Below are 21110 nucleotides of genomic sequence, written 5' to 3'. Positions count from 1 at the left end.
TGCTCACCAGTTACAGAACATATGTGCAATACTGTTAAATATAAACAATTGGAATAATTGGAATAATTTGGAGTAATGCACCCTTTCACACCGATGACAGTCCAGAAGGTAGAAGATGTTGTTTGGACTAATGCTATTAGATACTGCTACTACTATGCTCGACATGTCTCAAATCATTCTATGGCTGAGTTCCTATCTAATAAAATTAAAGTTGTTTTCTATATGCTTTGAAGGTTCTATCAGGCACCCATCATAACATCTCACAATTTCTTCCTGTTCTTGATTCAAAAAGAACCAAACATATTCCTAAAGGATTTTCTTTATTCATTTTACTTGTAACCAGTTTTTAAGAGTTCAGTACAGCACTTTCCATTTCCAAATAGTACTTGCTGACTAAAGAACCAAATATCAGCCTTCTAAAAATAGTTTAGTCTTTAAGTATGTTAGTTTAAAGATTTCATGCTCTGATATTGACCTGTCACCAAACAACAGAAATCTTTATTTTTGAAGAACTGAAGCTCAGTCTAAAAATACATCTTAATATAAATGTAATTAGTATCTTAAGACTCCTCCCCTGTGCTAGCTTAATTAGTTATATTCTAAACTGTCCTCTTCAATTCACAAGCAAGTCCAGGAAACCATCCACCTTTAACTTGTCAGCAAGATATTTACATTCAGCTAATAAAGGAATAAAGGTCAATTTGCTAATTTTTGCCTTGCATAGCTCAGAATTATCTTTATTCTTAAGGAATTTTCAATGTAAAAGACAATCCAGAAACCAGAACTGTGCCAATAATGAATACAAATGTTAAAATTTTCATTATTAGCTACCAAAATTAGATTTGTAATATTGTTCTTTCTGTTCACTTAAACAAATAGAATGAAGTATAGATTCTTTATCTGTTGCTAAGCATCTTGATTTAAGTATGTACTATCTTCAGGAATAAGTCAGATTCATGGGAAAGTACTCAACAGAACCCAGAGGCATAAAAGGAGTTATGAAAATGGAGTCACACTCAATTTTGGTTGTACTTTTACCTCTTTCAAGTACTCCTCCTCAGTTTCTTGTTTAATCAGCATAAATAAATTATATAGTTTCTTTTACTGTTTACTTCCCTTCAAAACAAAGATTTTGTCCCTACTTGTCTTTTATTTCTGTTGTTTTCCTTAGTAAATTCATTAATTTACATGGTCTCAATTACCACCTATTTTAACCTTACATTTATCATTTTCAAGTTTTTAAAAATAGCTATTTTATTTTATTGTCAAGGTGATGTACAGAGGGGTTGCAGTTACATGAGTAAGGTAATGAGTACATTTCTTGTAAAACAGTATCACCTCTTAATGTATGTAATCTTGGGCTTTTTCCTAAGGTTGACCTGCCCCTTGTAGTACCATGTGAATTGTTTTGTCTAGATATTCTGCTAGCATCTCAAAGTTAGCAAGTCTATAACTAAGACCTTCATTTCCTTTAACAAGATTTCCTGATCTCTTCTACCTTCTGTTAAAAGTATTATCATTTTTCCATTCCTGGCATCATCCTTGAATCCTATTCCTTTTTTAACTTCTAATAACTGATCTGTTGCTGTCTTGTTAATTCTATCTCACAGTGTCTCTGGCATCTTTTTCTCCCATATTAGCATTGCAACCATCACTTCAGTGAGACTGCTATTTCTGTTTACCTAAACTATTATATTGACCTCATAACTAGTTGGTATTTACTGAATAAATGATTGAAATGAATGGCATTCCTACTTTAGATCTCTCACCTATCTTTTTCAACAGGACCAGATTAATTACCCAAGCATACCTCTAATCTTACTAGCCTACTCAAAATAGAAATTCCTATTTTCTACATAGTTATTTTGTTTTTAGTTTAAGGTATTTCAAATTGGGAGCTGTCTTTTTTGTCTAAAAGAAATTTACTGTATAAAATTATTCATAAACACACAGATAAAAAGTACATTTCTAAAAAGCATATAATTGACAATGAATACTGATTAATGTGCTAACATATGAAACACAAACCTGTAAGACACTTTGAGAATAATTCATACACCTCTCAACTTTAGATGATGCAGAGTTCTATTTGTCTAATCTGACTTCCAGCTCCTTTTGGGATATTTTGCTCTCACAGGAGCCAAGAGGAACTATTCCTTCTTCTCTACATACTCTATGCTTATACCTTTAACAATCCAAATCTGTCAAAGATGCCATCTCTAGCAGGACCCTGGTGGCTCATGCCTGTAATCCTAGCTACTTGGGAGGCTGAGAGAAGTAAGATTGAGGTTCAAGGCTAGTCTGGGCAGAAAAGTATACAGAATTTTATCTAAAAAAACAACCAGCAAAAAAACCCGGCTGGAGGAATATATCAAGTGGTACTGTGTCAGCCTAGCAAGCACAAGGCTGAGTTCAAACCCCAGTGCTGCCAAACAACAACAACAAGATGCCATCTTCTCTAAGGAATCTGTCCTGCTCTTTTCACAGCTGTTCCTCCTGTCGTTTCTCTGAAACTCCACAACATGCAACTGGTATTCCTTTAAATCATTTATGGCCTACATGTATTAGAGCACTAAAATAAAACTGGCCCTGTGTGATTTACAAGAAGAGAATTTGCTTTATTCAGATTTGAATAAAATAGTGCCAAGAGCCATACTACGTATATGTTTTCAATATGTTTAGGGTAGGGAAAAAATGAGTAAATAAAAGAAATAGACATGATATAAGAAATGCTAAGATCTGAGTCCTAACACAAGATATTAATCTTTATATATTAAGACAAATAACAAAAAATGATAGCTAACTTTCATTTATACTCTTTTTTTTTTTTTTTGTCGGTCGTGGGGCTTGAACTCTGGGCCTGGGCGTTGTCCCTCAGCTCTTCAGCTCAAGGTGGGCGCTCTACCACTTGAGCTACAGCGCCACTTCCGGTTTTCTGGTGATTTATTGGAGATAGGAGTCTCATGGTCTTTCTTGCCCGGGCTGGCTTTGAACCGTGATCCTCAGATCTCAGCCTCCTGAGTAGCTAGGATTACAGGCGTGAGCCACCAGCGCCCGGCTCATTTATACTCTTAAGCAAACACTTTCAACCATACTTTTGAAATCTAATTTATTGTCTTGTGTTACTGGGGGTGGAAACCAAAGCCTTGCACATGTTAAGCAAGTCACTCTATTTTTATTTTAACATCCATATTGTTTCTTTTGCCTGAAAAGATATTGTTCTAAGCTTATAATATGTTAATTCACTTACTCATAATAAAAAGCTTATTTTACATATTAGGAAACTGGCTTGCTCAAGGTTTCAATTTTCCTTGAAAATTTATAGTCAATATGACTGCCATATAGCACTAATAAAAACTGAGGATGTTGCTAAAATATAGTGTCCTGACACTAAATATATCCAGCTTTTGTGGTTGCCTTTGTAGTTTTTCTTTTTTCATTTGATATTGTTTGCCACTTATGGATATAAATGTGCCTAAAATGCTTTCATCCTCTTTTCAATTTACAGGGAACCATGCTTAGGAGAAATATGTGCAAAAAGACTCAAGGGACTTCTTTAAGTTTCCTATGTTACAGCCAATGTTTCTCTATCATACACACTGGTTATAGGAGTGAATTCCATTAAGTTGAGAGGATCCAACTCTGATCCAGAGATAAATCTTACATAACATATAATTTCTGTCCACTGAATAATTATACAAATTAAAGATCATAAAAGTTGGCCATGTTGCCCCAAAGCAGCTGTGGGTTCGTGATTAGAAAATACCATCGTGTTTCTTAGTTATAACAATAAAACGATGAATGTTTTCTCCCATTCTTACCTTTGCACCTCCTAAAAACCCCAGGGAAATAGCAACTCTAGCTCGTAGATCTGGCCTGTCTTTAGGCCACACATAAGAAAGCATTGCCTTTATGATTTTCCGAGTATCAACATCTTTTAACTGTTAAAAGAGAGAAAACAAAGTTGTAAATACATTTTAAACATATTTGAAAAACATATGAAAACATTATGAATATAACTTTTAGCATTATGAATATAACTTTTAGTATTATGAATATAACTTTTAGTCTTGAATCAAAGGCTAATATTTTGAAATTCAAGATACTTTGGAGAAAAAGGAACTATTTCAGCTGGGTACCAGTGGTTCATGCCTGTAATCCTAGCTACTCAGAAGGCTGAGACCTTAGGATCATGGTTCAAAGCCAGCCCCGGCAGCAAAGTCCATGAGACTCTTATCTGCAATTAATCACCAGAAAACTGAAAGTGGTGCTGTGGCTCAAGTGGTAGAGTGCTCGCCTTAAGCTGAAGAGCTCAGGGACAGCGCCCAGGCCCAGAGTTCAAGCCCCACGACCTACCCCCTCAAAAAGCAACTATTTCAATTGCTTCTTAAGGAACTGCTTTTTTCTCTTAAGTTTCTTAATATCACCTAGTCAACCTCATACTGCTTGAAAAGCTATCAAGTATTGGCAAAGAGGACATGTACTATACATTTATTTTTTATCCAGAGTTATAAAATTATATAAGCCTTAAAATCCTTTCTATATTTCCATCTCTACTGTCAGATTCAGAGTATTAAGTCCTAATTCATGGTAAAAAGTTACAATACTGTGTTTAGGAAAGTAGGACATATTGGTATTTGTTACAGAGGTGAGACTATTATATTCTTATTAAATCTTTTGGTTTGGGCTTCAATTTTAGAGATAGGATATTAAATAATCAAACCCACATTTTCTAAAACTAAAATAATCAATACATACTCTAAAACTACTGTATTACAGTTGGTGATACAATCTCCATTCAAAAAATTGAAATATTAGCTCAATTTTTTTGAAAAGTTATTTAAAAAAAGATAGTGTTCTTTGCCAATGAGGGTATATAGAAATGAACACTCAAGTATACTATTGGTGGTGAATGCTATGAAATAATCTTCACAGAAAACAGTATCTATTATGAGCTTTTAAAATAATTCCACTCTTTGTGGAATTATTCCATTTGTGAGAATTTATGCTTTAAAAAAATCTTAAAATTGCATCCAAAATTGAATCTATTTTACCCTTGAAAATCTTTTGAATTTGTCTATTTTGTAATTTCAATCACCAACATAATCTAAACTATTATTAATTCCCACTCACTGCAACAACCTCCTAACTGATTTGATTTCTCTGCATACTGTTCCCTGTCTAATAATAATTTATTCCTACAACCAGATATCACTTCTAACTTAAAATCCTTAAGCAACATCCTATCTTTTGGAGTGAAGACCAAGGTCTGTAATGTACATTATTGTTTGGCCTGGCCCCTGTCTACCTTTCCAGCAATGTCTTATACCACTGTCAGTGCTCAGGCTCCACTGGCTTACTGTCAGTTCCTTGAAACATACCGAAATTCCTTTTACCTCAGAGCCTTTGCATAATAGTGTTTTGTTTCTGTCTAGAATTATGTGTCTTTCTAATATCTCAGCTTCTCTACCACCTTACAACCTCTTTCAACTAGTTAACCCACAGCTTAAACAACATTTCCTCAACAAAGTCATCATTTTCTCTTATAGATCATATTGATTGACACCTATCTTCTTGCTAGAATTTAAATTACATTTGAGTATTGTGTTTTGTACTTACAGCTATAACCCAATCCTGTAGTAGCAGTAGCTAACATAGAGTAGTTAATCAATAATAAATGAAATAAATAAAAAGTAAAAACTTGGCTATAACAATGTTCATGTTCATGATGTTTTAATATAAACAAAATTGAAAACTGCAAATGATCAACAATGGAGGCTAATATAAACAAATAAGTGTGAATGCATAAAACAAAATGAATACCATCCACAAATATACAGTGACTCACAAACATATTGAATAAAAAAAGCAGAGTGAAAAAACATCTTTTGTGGAAGAAAACATGATGTGTATATAAGTTTACACAACCATACTATAGATCTGGAAAATAACAGTCCCAAAGTGTTAATGACAGTAGGTGTAAGTAGGTAGAATCTCTGACATTTGTTTTTACTACTGTCATTGCTTGCTTATATTTAATGTAATTCACATATAGTAAGAAAAACATGTAAGCTAGGGGCTTAGCTCAAGTCGTAGAATGCCTGTTATGTACATACAAGGCCCTGGTTTCAATCCTAGTACTGCCCCCCAAAAAAGTTTCATTGCTTCCTAAAAGGAGGAATGTTACACAATTTCAAGCAGATTTGCATAGAAAAGAATAGAGAAAACTGTCAACATGCAAGAAACTCAGGACAGCGCATTATATAATTCAGGTATTTTTATGTTATAATTATCCCCATAGGGCTCAGGAAATTATTTTGTTAATGTTTAGGTAATTTATTGTGCCAAGATTAACAGAAATAAAACTGTTCATATTGTGTTGAAAACAGGACTACCATCCTGAGTTACTTTAAATACAGAAGGCAAAAATATAAAATGCTGAAAGTATAGTTCTTCTTAATGCTTTATTTTACACATATACACACACACATGTGCATGCACACACAGTTGAATAACTGGTAAAGCATTAAAAATGGAATAAGGCAGTAATTTTAAAATTCACTTTTCCAATCGAACGATTACAAAATAAATATAATTTAATGCATTACAACACAAACTGGGGCATTTCAACCACTTTCCCATTTTAGTTTTGCTTGCCTTATTTTTCTTGATGGAATAATGGAAAAAGGCCCTGTTTCCTCATATCTTTAGAAACACTTTTTCCTGTCAAAACCGTCTACAATACACCCCAGAATTTTTTCAATAAGGACACAGAGAAGTTATGGCTAAGAGCAAGAAAATTATTCTAGTTGGCTTAATAGTGCATAAAATGTCACCACTTCATTTAACAAAATGGGTTCTGAAGTTGTGTAATCATGCATTACGAGTCCATTAAGCTATAAAGGACATGACTTCAGTTAGAGTTTAGATAAACTATAAAGTTTGAAAACTAATGTCTTTTTTAAAAAAGTAGAGGCCAAATCAAAGAGATATTTCAGGCCCCAAGGCATATTTTTAAAGAGCTTTAAACCAAATTATTCTTTCTGTACTGATGTAAAACTAAATTGGTAGCCATCATGTAGATCTTAAAAGATAATATATCTCCTAAAACCAGAAGTTATTTCGTTCTGGACAAAATGGTTATCGAATGCTAGAAGAGACCAGACATTAGCTTGAGAGTGACTTGGCATCACCATTATATCAACTATTTATTTTCCCTTTGACTCAATAGTATGTAAACAGATAATACCAATAACAATTCACATACCTCTTTAAGATCACATTCTTTTTTTAATTTTTAATTGCTATTATAAAGGTGATATTCAGAGGGGTTACAGTTACACAAGTCAGGTAATGAGTTAAGATCACATTCGTAAAGTAAGGGTGTAAAATGTAGGAAATGGCCAAAGAGGAGGACAATACTTTGGGTTTGTAAAGAGTAACTGCACCACAGTGCATGAAAAAGAAATCAAGGACTGATTTAGGGAAATGAAGTTTTTGTCTGCCCCAAAGGTCATAATTCATGAAGTAACTAATGGATAATATGGTTACAGTTTTTCTCTAAATCTCTTTTATATATAAGTAGGAACTGTGAAATTCTTTGTTTTTTGTTTAGCATTTTCACAATAAATTATTAAAATATTTTAAAATATAACAGTGGAAGTCAGATACAGAAAGATCATGAGTCCAAGGCCAGCCTGGGTTACATTTTGAGATGCTGTCTCAACAAAATAGTGATAATTATATATCTGCAAAAGCTCTCTAAAATTGAATGTATAAAAATATTTTAAATGCCTGCAAAAGTAAAAGTGAATCTACTTTCTCCTCTACTACCAGAATATATACATGTAGCCTTCTTAGTTTAAAACTTGGAACTGACATCTCAAGCCCCATTACAATGTAAAACTAGTACTGTGGTAGAATTAGAAGTACTTTTTAGAAATGCCTCAACTATGTATTGGAATTAGACAGCTATAATTAAAGAAAAGCGTGAGAGTCAGAAAAAAAAACATACCAAAGTAGCAAAAGAAGAAATCTGAAAAAGCTCACTAAGATCTTAGAATAATAAAATTTTATTGCACGATTTTTTTCTAGAAATGACATTTAAAGAAAAAGTTTGGAAGTGTCACAGTTGTCAGAGATAAAAATGACTGAAAACAAGGTGGCCCAAGAGGAGGAAAAAAGTAGGTGTCAGTAGAAGAAATTTAATTCACATTGCAAATAATGTTCAATACATACCTAGTGAATTAATCTATTTCCAAACACATGAGGACAAATTCTTACTAATATTAAATTAAACCTTTCCATGCAGGAATGCTAGTGAAGACTCTTACTGATATTCTTGAAATATACCTAGTAACTGACTTATAAAGTCACTATAACCTTTGATGTATTTTTAAATATTTACTTATTAGGTTTCAATATATACATCTTCATAAAGCTGAGCAGGTAAGACAAAATAATGAAAATGACATCTACTTGTACACAGGAAGATAAACAACATGATCACAGCACAGTGGTCCCAAATCAAATATAGTCACACATTGCTTAAAAACAGGAATACACTATGAGAAATGTGTAGTTTGGTGATTTTGTTGGATAAACCTACATGGTGTAGCCTACTCCATACCCAAGCTGTATGGCTCCTAGTCTACAAACTTGTATAACATGTTACTGTGCTGAATATTAAGAAAATGTAAGACAAAGGCCACTATTTATATATTTAAAGCATAGAAACAATATAGTTAAAGTATAGTATTAAAAGATTTTTTAATGATACACCTGTCTAGGGAACGTACCATAGAAGTTGTTTTGGTTGGGTTACTGAGTAGAAAGTGACTGTGAATGCCTAGGGCATTATTGTGCAATACTGCAGACTTTTAAAATGCTGTATACACTGATTAAACTACATTTATATGTTAAAATCCTTTAATAAACTAACCTCATCTTATTATTACTTTCTCACTTCATGAATTTAAAAGAAAAAAAAATCGACTGTAAGTAATGCAGGTAGGGGTTGGACTCAAGTGTTACCTATAAATGTTTGTGTTTAAAACCTAATCCCAGATTAATTTCTACTGATCAAGTGAGTGCTAACTGCATCAGTGGATTAACCCACGGCTGACTTCAGAGGTGAATGAATGAGCTAATAGTAGCTGGGGTTTGGTTAGAGGAAGTAAGTCACTGGAAGGTACTTTTGAAGGATGTACCTTGTCCCCAATCCATCCCTTTCCTTCTCTGTACTTCCTGGATATCAGAAGGTGAACAGCTTTCCCCACCATGGCTTTCTGCCTTGTCATAGGCCTAAAAATAATTGTGCTAACTGATGGATTGAAACCTCTGAAACTGAGCTTCTTCTTCTAAAACTTTCTCTCCCAGACATTTTATCACAATGATGAAAATTATTAATATACTTATTTTAAAACACATTGTATAGCTTTATGAAAATAGCCTTTCTATCAAATTTTCAAGTTTTTTAAGCATTTAAGTTAAAAACTAATACACAAACACACATTATTTTGGGCCTATACCTGGTCAAAATCATCAACCTTACTGCCTTCTACCTCCAAATTTGTCCCCACTAGAAGGTCTTCAGAGGTAATGTGTTTAACACACAGTGAGTGAATGATCATCTCCTATAACAATCACACTGCCTATTGGAATATCTCCTGAAGGACTTGCCTAAGGCATTTCTTGGAAGAGGGTCATTCTTCAGAAGTAAGTCCATAGTAATGGTCTGCTTTTGTTTCTTATCATAAACTTGCTTATGAGCAAGATATATTTATTCCTCTCTAGTAAGATTGGGGACCATGTTTTCAAACTACTTAAGCTTATTGAGGTCTGCAAAGTTGCCTTCATTTTCTTGAAGACTGTTCTTTCTTCTGTATTATTTTTCTTTTTGTTATCCTTTTTTTTAGCTATGTGTTTGATAAGTACAGGATTTTTTTAAACCCACTATTATCTTATGAGACCACTAATGTATACAATGATGCCTTGCTGACTAAAACCTCATTAAGGGTTACATGATTACATACAAATAAAATTGGAAGCAGCTGACTTAACAGTGTCTAGCTGGGAAAAAAACACAAATCATACAGCTTATATGCAGCCGTGTTCACTATGACAGTGTGACCTGAGGTAAAGTCTCATAGCCAAATGAACTATAAGGAAACATTTACACTTAAGAATCACATGGAGAGGGTACAAAAAATAATGAGAAAGCATGGAGTAGCTCACTTGGTAGACTTTCAAGATATTAAAGATAACTTTTTAAAATAAATACATTTTTTGCTTCTCAGATGAGAATTTTGTGTAGCTCACCAGAAAATGTCATCAAGCATGAAGGAAAAGCAAATTTTTTTCACTAAAAGCTCATTCCTTTCAAGAGAGCAAAATCCATTGGGCTTTGATAAGAAAATGAAAGAGTAAGAAAAAAGAAAATAGTCTTTTGATAAAGGTAACTGAATCACCTTTCCTTTAGCTGAAGAGGATTTATCTAAGAATTCTTATTTTACAGATATCCCTAAATTTGAATAAGAAAAATGTAGGAACTCCCAGAATCAAGGGACTAAATTTAAAAAGTACTTAGAGGCAAAACTTGTGGTGAGAAAGGCAAAAAAAAAACAACCCACAAAAAAGGAATGGTATCTGTTTTGTAAAAATATGGGCTAGGATGTCTTTTCCCTAAAGAACTAATTTAGAATAATTTCAGGGACAGATAAACCATCCAGAGAAGACAAATGTCTCCTTAGCCCAAGCTAAAGGCAATATTAATTAAAGGAATAATTAAGACAGCTACTTGGAATACTCTTACTGGCTTGGTAAAAGCTAGGTCAAAAGAAGACAAGCAAGTTGGGAAGATGTATAACTGAAAAACTCAGATGGTAGCCAAAGTTCACCTACATTATGGAATGAATTTAGAATTAGAGGAAAATATAAACTATCAGAAAAGGCTCTGGAATTGTTGTCTCTAAACTTCAGGGTTTTCTAAGCTCCCTTGATCTGAACTTTCAATGAAGAGCTTATATATCCAGTGGTGATTAGGCCCAGAGGAAAAATGGATTATGCTACACATGAGATGGATTGTATCCAATAGTTCATTTAATAATTTACAATAAAAATTAACTAGCAAGCACACAGATATTTAAATTGGCCAGTCAGTGAATTCTTTATCCCCAAATGAAGTCAATTTGCGATATCAAATGAAGATCATAAGCTTGCTTGATGATGTATGAAATCTGAGTGAGAAAACAGCCTCTCCGTGTCATCCAGGTATTCTTATCCATTGATCTGTGTGCTTGCTCATTTTAACAAATCTGCACATTCATTATCTCCTCAATCTTTCAATTTTAAATACTCCAAGTTGCTGTTTTACTTCTGTTTAAATCAAGATTTATTCCAAAGCTGTCTGATTGCTCTAGTGGACACTAATCTCCTTTTACTACTATTGACTTCAGAAGCTATCCAATCAATTAGATTTTAAAGAAACCATGTCAAGCAAGGTCTTTAGGAAAATGTAAGTTGTCTTTTCATTAACTTCTGCGTTATTTATGTTCCAATTTAAAAGCAAAGGATGAACTAAATTCACTGTCAGATGCCCTCGGAAAGGTATGCTAAAAATTTAGATGCAGGAGGGCTGGGAAGGTGGCTCAGTGGTAGAGCACTTGCCTTGCATGCTCGAGGCCCTGGGTTCGATTCCTCAGCACCACATAAGCAAAAAGAAAAAAGCCAGAAGTGGTGCTGTGGCTCAAGTGGTAGAGCGCTAGCCTTGAGCTGAAGAGCTGAGGGACAGCGCCCAGGCCCAGAGTTCAGGCCCCACGACCGGACCCAAAAAATAAATAAATAAAAATAAAAATTTAGATGCAGGAGTAAAATCATTTTAAAAAAATCTCAAGATTCTATTATGAAAGATATACTTTGTACCTGCTGATAAAAAAAAGATATACTTTGATTCACCTATTTTAATAGCAGCAACTTTCAAAATTGAAATTACCACTCCTTTTTCACAAACCCATTATGATTGCCACAAAGGATAAACAGGTGGTATACATTTTGCTATGCATTATTACTGCTGATTAATAGGTGTTAAGGTTACACAAATGGAGTCAGGTGCTGGTGCTCATGTATAATCCTAGCTACTAGTGACTCTGAGATTGGGAAGATCAAAGATTGAAGCTATCCTCAGCAAAAAGTTTTTGGTAACCCATCTCAACCAATATATTATATAGTGGTGTGTGTGCCTGTTATCACAGCTTCAGCAGGAAACATAAATAAGAGAATTGTGGTCCAGCCTTGTCTGGGCAGAAAGTGAGACCCTAATTTGAAAAATAACCAGACTGAACAATTTTTTTAAAGGGCTGAAGGTATGGCATCTGCTTAGTAAGTATGAAGCCCAAGATCAAACTCTAGTACTACCACCAAATAATTTAAAATGCACAAGTGAGAATGAGTAAAAAGTAAATCATTAAAGATTTTAGTTGCTTTTTAAGGTCATATCTATTATTTGATAAAAAATACTATCTAGTAGTTTAGATTTCTGTCATCTAAACTGATACATTTTTAGACAGCAAGGACTCTGTCTTGTTCATAATTCTATCTTCAGTACTCAGCATATAGTTTAGCACAAAGCAAAAATACAACACATACTTTTTAAGTGACTAGACTGTAGTAGAGGACAAGCCTTATAGCCTGACATTATGAGAATAGCAGCTAATATTCACTAAATACCTCCTATGTGGGGGTGTCAGGAGTTAACATACTTAAATCCCTTTCAGTACGATCATTCCCAGAAGAAGGAATCAAAGCAGAGAGACAAGAAACTTGTTCAACAAGGGTGAACAAATACAAAAGTGATACTCAGTAGACACTACGTGGAAAATTAACTGGATACCTTGTGGGTGGGGATGGAAGGAAAAACTGGGAGAGAGCGAAGGAAGGGGAGACATGGATCAAAAAGAATTGTACTCATCACTCATTATTTGATTCATGTAACTATAACCCTATATATATCAACTCTACACTAACAACAGAAAAGAAAAAAAAGAAATTTGTTCAAGGTCATTCTACTAGGAAGTGATGGAGCAGGGTTCAAATCCAGGTAGTCTGGCTTTACAGCATAGATTTTTTTTTTCAAGCATAGACTTTTAATTGTAATTCCAGACTGTTTTGTTTCTTACTTGGGTTCTAAACTCAATATTCTATTATTGTATTTAGCTAACAAAGCTAAAGTATTACAAAGATAGCAGAGGAAAAAGAACAGAGATATAAAGACCAAAAATAAAGTATTTCAGTGATTTTTTGCTTTGTTATATTGTATTAGAAAAGCAACTATCCTGATATTTATAATTTTTCCTGATTTTTTAATAGCATAAAATGGGTTTCATAGCAACATCTTCATATTTGCACACTGTGAACTTCCTTGAAGTTTATATTGCTTGAGCTTGAGACATGATACTTCTTGTTTCTAGTCAACATATTTTCATTTGTGTTTAGGGCATTATTAGCAATTTTCCTTAAGAGGCCTTGATGACAGATGATCTTGAAAACTGGCAGATATCATGCCAAAGACTAACACATGGATAAATAAATATCACTATTGGCTTAATTTTTAAAAATTATATCATATGAAGAGCTGAGGGACATCGCCCAGGCCCAGAGTTCAGGCCCCACGCCCAGAACCCCCCCAAAAAATTATATCATATGACAATTTGCTATTTCTAAAGGATAGCAATAACAAAAATAGGACAGAAACATAAATGTCTAGTGCTTTGAGTACCTTGAAAGAAAACAGCTACACTACAAATCAAAGAAGAAAATTGATAGTGTTTTTTACCAATTACCTACTGAAAAAATAAAATAATATTTACCTATGTCTCTACAATTTATAGAGCACTTTTGCATAAAATTTGTTCCTTTGCCATCAGTTCTGAAAATATTATTTCTACTTAGAAGTGCCACATGATTCGGTCAAAGCAGAGGAAGAAAGTAAAAGCAAGCTCAGAGAAAAAGGACCAGATGGAGAGACATGTACCAATAGTCCAATAACATTTTCACTCACTTAGAAAAAGTACAGTGCAATTAAATCTTTTTATTTCAGGAGCTCTCCTATTTAGCATGCCTGTATAATGATAAGAACAATAAGAACAAAGAATATGGATAATAAATGGTATACAGACTATTTACCATGAGGCTAGGAGATAATGTAGGTAGGAACTAAGTATACAAAAGACAAATCATAGACCTTAAAACACATACACACAAAGCAAATCATTTGTAAATGTGAAATTAATTTGCCTACTTATTGAAAGAGTAGATTATGCAACAAATAACTAATGATATTTTAGAGAACTAAAACATTTAAACTAGCATTGTTGTACATGATTGCAACCCCAGAACTGGGCTGAGGCAGGAGGATCTTTGAGTTTGAGGTCAATCTGAGCTATACAAAAAGACCCTGTCTCAAAACAAAATTTAAAAATTAGGTTTATAAATAGCTTATCTATGTAACTCTAGTCAACTGATGTGATTTTGAATTAGAAAACATACAGTTAGCTGAGCTAACCAAAATACACTAGAACATGAAGCCCATAATCCTTGCAGGGAAAAGATAGACAGGAAGATTAAGGGCTCAAGGCCACCTGGCTATATAACAAATTCAGGCCAGCCTGGAATACATACCAAGACCCTGTCTCTGTCTCTGTCTGTCTCTGTCTCTGTCTCTGTCTCTGTCTCTGTCTCTGTCTCTGTCTCTGTCTCTGTCTCTGTCTCTGTCTCTCTCTCTCTCTCTCTCTCTCTCTCTCTCTCTATCTATCTATCTATATATATATATACGTGAAAATATGATAATCTTAAATACATATATCTTCCATGTAAGCACAACCAGACAATTCTCAGATACTTGTTAAGTTACTGCTCTTACCCCTTCTTTTGGGTCTGTGTGGAGTCCTCCTCCTGCGTGACCATGCCAACATGTTCTCTTTTCTATCAGTGGCCATGACTGGAGAGCCTAGTTCAAAATGATGCCAAGAATTTCAGGTGTTTAAAAAAATTGGCTTAGACAATCTAATCTTATAAATACCCCCAAATGACTTCAAAGGCATTCCTTTTAGCCTGGCATGGTAAAGCAAAACACCTTCAGAATTAGCTTGCAGCTAAATTTATACATAGGATACTGAGCTACAACACATAGTCAAATCACCTTCTCTAAACAGCTTTTTGGATTATATTTTATTTGACTTCTACTGGCTCCCTTATTGTCATTCACAACCATACAGCTGTAATCTGTTACTCTATTATTGGATAAGAAAATATAGTTAATTAATTTAATACCTTACTTGCTTTTTTGTGTATATATATATTTTAAAAAACTAATAAATTTGATTTCAGACAATGATTCTTTTTTTCTTATTCTGACTCATCTATATTTAGCAACAGGAGTTGTTAATACTTCACAACCTATCTTATGCTATAGTCATCTGCATATGTGTTCTGTTTTTCTTATTACAAAGTAAATTTCTTAAGGTTAGGGGCAATATCTTCAGTGTTTTTTCTCTCTCCTGGTACAGACCATACTGTCTTGTATATAGCACAGCAATGTAGGGTGGATTCCTTTGATACTTGTTACATAAGCTTGTAAAAGGGCTACATACCTCCAAACTAGCCTTATTTGCTATTTCAAACTTTTTAAGGTCTTAAGATTACTGCTAAAATTAGGACATATATATAAATAAAAATATTTGAGAAAATAAGATATAAACAACTCAGTTTAAAATTTAGACTTGCAAAAAAATAAGCTTGCTAATATTAGTGTTTTCACAATTGAAAAACTTACTTATCTGGGCTGGGAATGTGGCTTAGTGGTAGAGTGCTTGCCTAACATACACGAAGCCCCAGGTTTGATTCCTCAGTTCTATATAAACAGAAGAGGCCAGAAGTAGCGCTGTGGCTCAAGTGATAGAGCACTAGTCTTGAGCAAAAGAAGCTCAGGGATAGTACCCAGGCCCTGTGTTCAAGCCCCAGAACTGGCAAAAAAAAAAAAAAAAAACAAAACCCAACTTAATGAAGAGTTGGAAGGGATGAGGGAGACTGATGAAAAGGGTGACATTAAGATGCATTGTACTCATAAAATGATTTGTTGAATGGTAACTCCTTCTACAACGACTTAAAGGTAAGAAGAATATAATTTAAAACTACTTAGTGAAGTATAGAACTATAATATACTTTTTCAGTAGTCATAATAATCAGGACCTAATAAACAAGAACACGATTCTTACCAACACTAATAGGTACCAGTACTATACACAAAAGTATCAGCTCAGGGCCAAACTATCAAAATGGAATTACTAAAAGCAAAAGTCCCTTTTTATTCTTACCAGTTAAGACACAAAAAGTAATTGCTATAAATGTATTATTGATTTTTAGATCAACAAAGTATTCTGTGAAAAGAAAAACATCAAAAAGTAATATTTAGTCTGGCAATGTCTCTCTAAGACAGCTTTTTCCTCTAAAAGGCAAGTTTTACCAAGGGGTGTGGTGAATGAAACACAAGACAATGCAGACTTAAAGCAAAAGACTTTTTCTCTTGTAATTTTAATTTAATAATGGAAAATCAAATGCATTGTTTGGCCTCTGCATAAATTCAAATAGTGTCAGTTTCTTGTACATTAGTGGTAAATAATTATTAATCAGAGAGAAAAAAGTACAGGAAGTTTCTAAGATTTAGAACATCTTCTACTTTTCTAGTCTTTTTCTACTATGGAAATGTATGTCTTGTTTTAAAGTACAGGGAATTTTTAAAGATGCCTTTCACTTACATTAGCCAGGAAAATTAAGTCTCATCAACATGTAAACTCACCATCACATACCCCAGGGGCTCTAACAAGCTTAGAATCTCTCCTGGCATTCTGCTGAGTATCTTCTAAAGTAAAGAAATTTCGCTCTCTTGAAAAACTGTAACATTCCATAGATCAGATACAAATTACCAGGATGAATTTAAGTGTCAACAAGCTGCCATTACATTTATAAAAGCTTTTTGAAAAAATGTTATTCTACTTGGCAATGATCTCATGAGATTCATACAGATTTCTCCAGGGGTAGAAAAATACCAAGATTTATCTCTGTATTTCTAGTCAAAGAAACATACCTTCTTGCCAGTATTTAGAAAAACATAAAAAAGGAAATTATTTGAGAAATATAAAATCTGTAGTAAATATGTAGGCTAACTTGGAAAATGTCCACGGGCTTGCATGCATTTCCTACTATATGTAGAAGTAATCTTACCTTTGTAGCATCTAATAACTGTCTTGAATTATCTTTTCCCCATATCTGCCATGTGCTATTTCTTAACAATTCTGGGCTCTGTTAAAAAGATAAAAAGAGGGTATAAAATTTCAGAGTAGACAGTTAATATTAAGATTAATCTTTTGTCCATATTCATACATAAAATAATAACCACAGCCATTGATAGGAAAATGGTTGTCTTTAATACATGTCTCTAAAAGGCATAATAGCCAGGCATGGTCCCATCCACTAAGAAGAGAGAGTTGGGAGGATCATTGTTCAAGCAAAGCCAGACCAAGCAAAAAGTGAGCAATACTTGATCTCAGAATACAAGCCAGGCATAACATTACACACCTATAATCCAAATGAAGGTAGTAGGACGATCACAGTTTGAGGCCAGCCAAAGGCAAGAATGTGTATGAAAAACAAACCTAAAGCAAAAGGACTGAGGGTATGTGGTTCAAGTGGTAGAGCACTTGCCTAGCAAGCATAAGGCCCTCAGTTCAATCATCATACCACAAAAAAATACATACATACATATGTACATGCATAAAACTGTAGTCCAAGTATAAAGTAAATTACATTACTCATAAAGAATATCAAAGTGTTTTTTCTCTTTACATGTACTTTATATCTAGCTTTGCCCTTTTTTTTGGGGGGGGGGGGGTCAGTCGTGGGTCTTGAATTCTGGGCCTGGGTGCTGTCCCTGAGCTTAAGCCTAACGCTCTACCACTTGAGCCACAGCGCCACTTCCAGTTTTCTGGTGGTTTATTGGAGATAAAGTGTCTCATGGACTTTCCTGCTGGAACTGGCTTTAAACTACAATCCTCAGATCTCAACCTACTTTATAATTAGGATTACCGGCATGTAATCTTTGTTTCTTAAGACCCCCAGTCTTTAGCCTCCTTTCTTAAATGGCTTTTAAGCTAGTTTTTAAACACTCTTGTTTTAATTCCCATAATTGCTTTTAATTGTGCTCTACCTTGTTCCCTTTTTAATCTCAATCTGAATAATAAATTGAGATACCAATTACAAGATAGATCAATTTTGTCACATATTTCAATGCAACTAGCTACTGAACTCCATGAGAAGTTTCCCTGAGGTATTATTTTTCTTCAAAATAAAGAACCTCTCTGTGGTAATACCAGATAGACCATCTGCAAAATGGACACATTTTTCTGAAGTGTACTATGGATTTAATGAGAAAAAAAATGCTTCTTAGGTTAATTTTCTGCTAAAAGGCAAATAATAACAATTATCTAAAATTATAAATGGGTTAGAGAGCTGGACTAATGTCTCAGTTTAAAAACATCAACCTTGTACACTGAAAAATAAAAACTAAAGAGCAGGGCTGGGAAGGTGGCTCAGTGGTAGAGCGCTTGCCTTGCATGCTCAAGGCCCTGGGTTCAATTCCTCAGCACCACATAAGCAAAAAGAAAAAAAAAGCCGGAAGTGGTGCTGTGGCTCAAGTGGTAGAGTGCTTGCCTTGAGCTGAAGAGCTGAGGGACAGCACCCAGGCCCAGAGTTCAGGCCCCACCACAGGACCGCCCCCCCCCCAAAAAAAAGCAAAAAAAAAAAAAAAAAAACTAAAGAGCAACAAAGAACAACTACCATAAACAAAAAGTAATTAAATTATCGAGAAAATTGCCTCAGTTGTTTTCTAAAATGCCATCAACAGATGATTCTGTGTGTGTGTGTATTTAGCAGTAGTTTTATTAGAAAAAAATACCATTGGTTATATGCACACTATTCTGCCAAGTCCAAACTTGTTTGCAAATCTTTTCACCACAGTAATCAAGCCAATCACTGTCAGTGATGTCCGTGCTTAATCCCACTGCGTTCCTCCATGCCCTTCTCCATATTCAGACCTTGCACAAGCTTTACTTCATCATTTGCTTCTTTTTTCCCAAGCCCCTAATTCATATAACTGCACATCAAAGCAAGATCTTGCCAATGTTTGCACATACACGTGTAATTCATACTTCTTTACCTGTTAAAACTTGTCCAGCTGGGCACTGGTGACTCATGCCTGTAATCCTAACCTACTCAGGAGGCTGAGATCTGAGGATCCCAGTCTAAAGCCAGACCCCACAGAAAAGTCCACTTTAAACTGCTATCTCCAAGTAACCACTCAAAAAGTGGAAGTGGAGTTGTGGCTCAAAGTGATAAAGCAACTAGCCTTGAGCAAAAGAGCTCAAGGGTAGTGCCCAGGCCCTGAATCAAGCTCCACAACCGACAAAAAATTAAAAATAGAAAACTTTTTTTTTCCTTTCACAAAACCATACCTATATTTATTTGGCTTTTGGATGACAGACTTGGTGGTTCACTTAGTTGAAACTTAACAAAATGTAAATAAAGCACAAGACATATATTCTGAAGTAGTATTTCACAAAATAAAGACATCAAAGCAAAGCCTCTGAAAGTCCCTTATAAAACTCGTCCAGAATTTCCAATTATTTTTTATTTAAATTTTATCATCCTTAAGTAGTTGTATAAAGCAACTGCCATTTAACAACTTATGAATACAATATATCTTGACCAGTGTAATCTCTTTCAATGATCTCACCCATCCCTTCACTCACCACCCTTCCCTTAATTCTGTAGGATATACACTGGATTCATTTTTATTTATTATTTTATATTCTATATACAGAGGGGTTACAGTTACATGAGTAGGTGATGAGTGTAATGAGTACAATTCTTTTTGAAGCATGTCGCTCTTTCCCTAGTTCTCTCCTTGTTTTTCCCTCCTGTCCCCACCCACAAGATGTACAGTTCATTTTCCACCTTGTGTGAGTACCACTGTTACATTTGCTCACCCTTGTTATACCTTTTCTATGTCCCCTCACCATCCCAAATACAAATAAGACAAAAGGAAAAGAAAACAAAAACAGCAACATTTTGTTTTCTTTTCCAATTACCTTGTGTGCATGTACCAGTCCTCCAGCTTGAATTTGGGGCCTGGGTGTTCTGAGCTTTTGTGCTCAAAGCTAGCATCCTTGCACAATTTCTGGCCTTTTTGTAGTTAATTGGAGATCAGAGTCTCACTGATTTTCCTGCCTGAGCTAGCTTTGAACTGTGATCCTCAGATCTCAGTCTTCTGAATGAGACATGAGCCATCAGTGCCAGGTTTTCTAACTACCCTTTTTATCCTTCCCTGCTCAAACTTTTTTTCTCTTAAGCACCAGTATTCAATGTACACGAATACTTATACTCAAACTGAGATTCTAGTACAAAAATACCATTGTTGAAATTATCAAATAATTGAGCCATATACAAATTCAGAAAATAAGCGACATCCACATCCAATACCTACTGTAAGATATGAAAGATAAAAAGAACCCTGTCATAGTCCTCTATAATAGCCTCACCTCCCAGTTCTCCAGAAGTAAATAGCTATGATGACTCAGAAGATTTTGCACTGCAAAAGTAAAACCTCAGTCCCATAGGTTAACGGCATGTCTCAAGCAATAGAGTGCCTGACTAGCAAGTGCAAGGCCCTATGTTCAAAGCCCAGTACCACCAGCCTGCTCTGACTCTCAATCATATAATGGGCTAATGCCTTTTGAGGGTTAGTCCTAAAATCCTACCCCTATTTATAATATTGTTTCTATGGAAAAATGCTCTGAGTTCTAAACAACAGACCTGGGAGGGTGGACTTAAAAACATTTCTGAAATACCAAGGGAAGAACTTATTACAAAGTAGCTCCCTCATATAAACTGAGGTGGACAACAGAAGATAAGGCTATTAATCCTGTGAAATATGATTTCAAAACTAGAAGGTTATATTAGATGCCTTCCAAGGTCAATTGCAGTTTTGAAATTTTATGATT

At 34.5% G+C, this 21110-nt stretch overlaps 1 protein-coding gene across 1 annotated transcript in view; it reads right to left on the bottom strand.

Annotated features, from left to right (window-relative positions):
• The window catches only part of Abcb7 (ATP binding cassette subfamily B member 7), a 123572-nt gene that overhangs the window by 47562 nt on the left and 54900 nt on the right, over window positions 1–21110 (bottom strand). The window contains exons 2-4 of the mRNA XM_070040182.1: window positions 17278–17355; window positions 14918–15004; window positions 3822–3941 (exon numbers count right to left, since the gene is read on the bottom strand). Coding sequence (XP_069896283.1) covers window positions 3822–3941; window positions 14918–15004; window positions 17278–17355 — 285 coding nt within the window. The remainder of the gene's footprint in view (window positions 1–3821; window positions 3942–14917; window positions 15005–17277; window positions 17356–21110) is intronic.

The sequence above is a fragment of the Dipodomys merriami genome, unplaced genomic scaffold (assembly GCF_024711535.1).
Source record: "Dipodomys merriami isolate MVZ:Mamm:240054 unplaced genomic scaffold, mDipMer1.0.p SCAF_3, whole genome shotgun sequence".
NCBI lineage: Eukaryota > Metazoa > Chordata > Mammalia > Rodentia > Heteromyidae > Dipodomys > Dipodomys merriami.
Note: the sequence above shows the minus strand (reverse complement) of the source record. Positions and strands in the feature narration are given on the sequence as shown.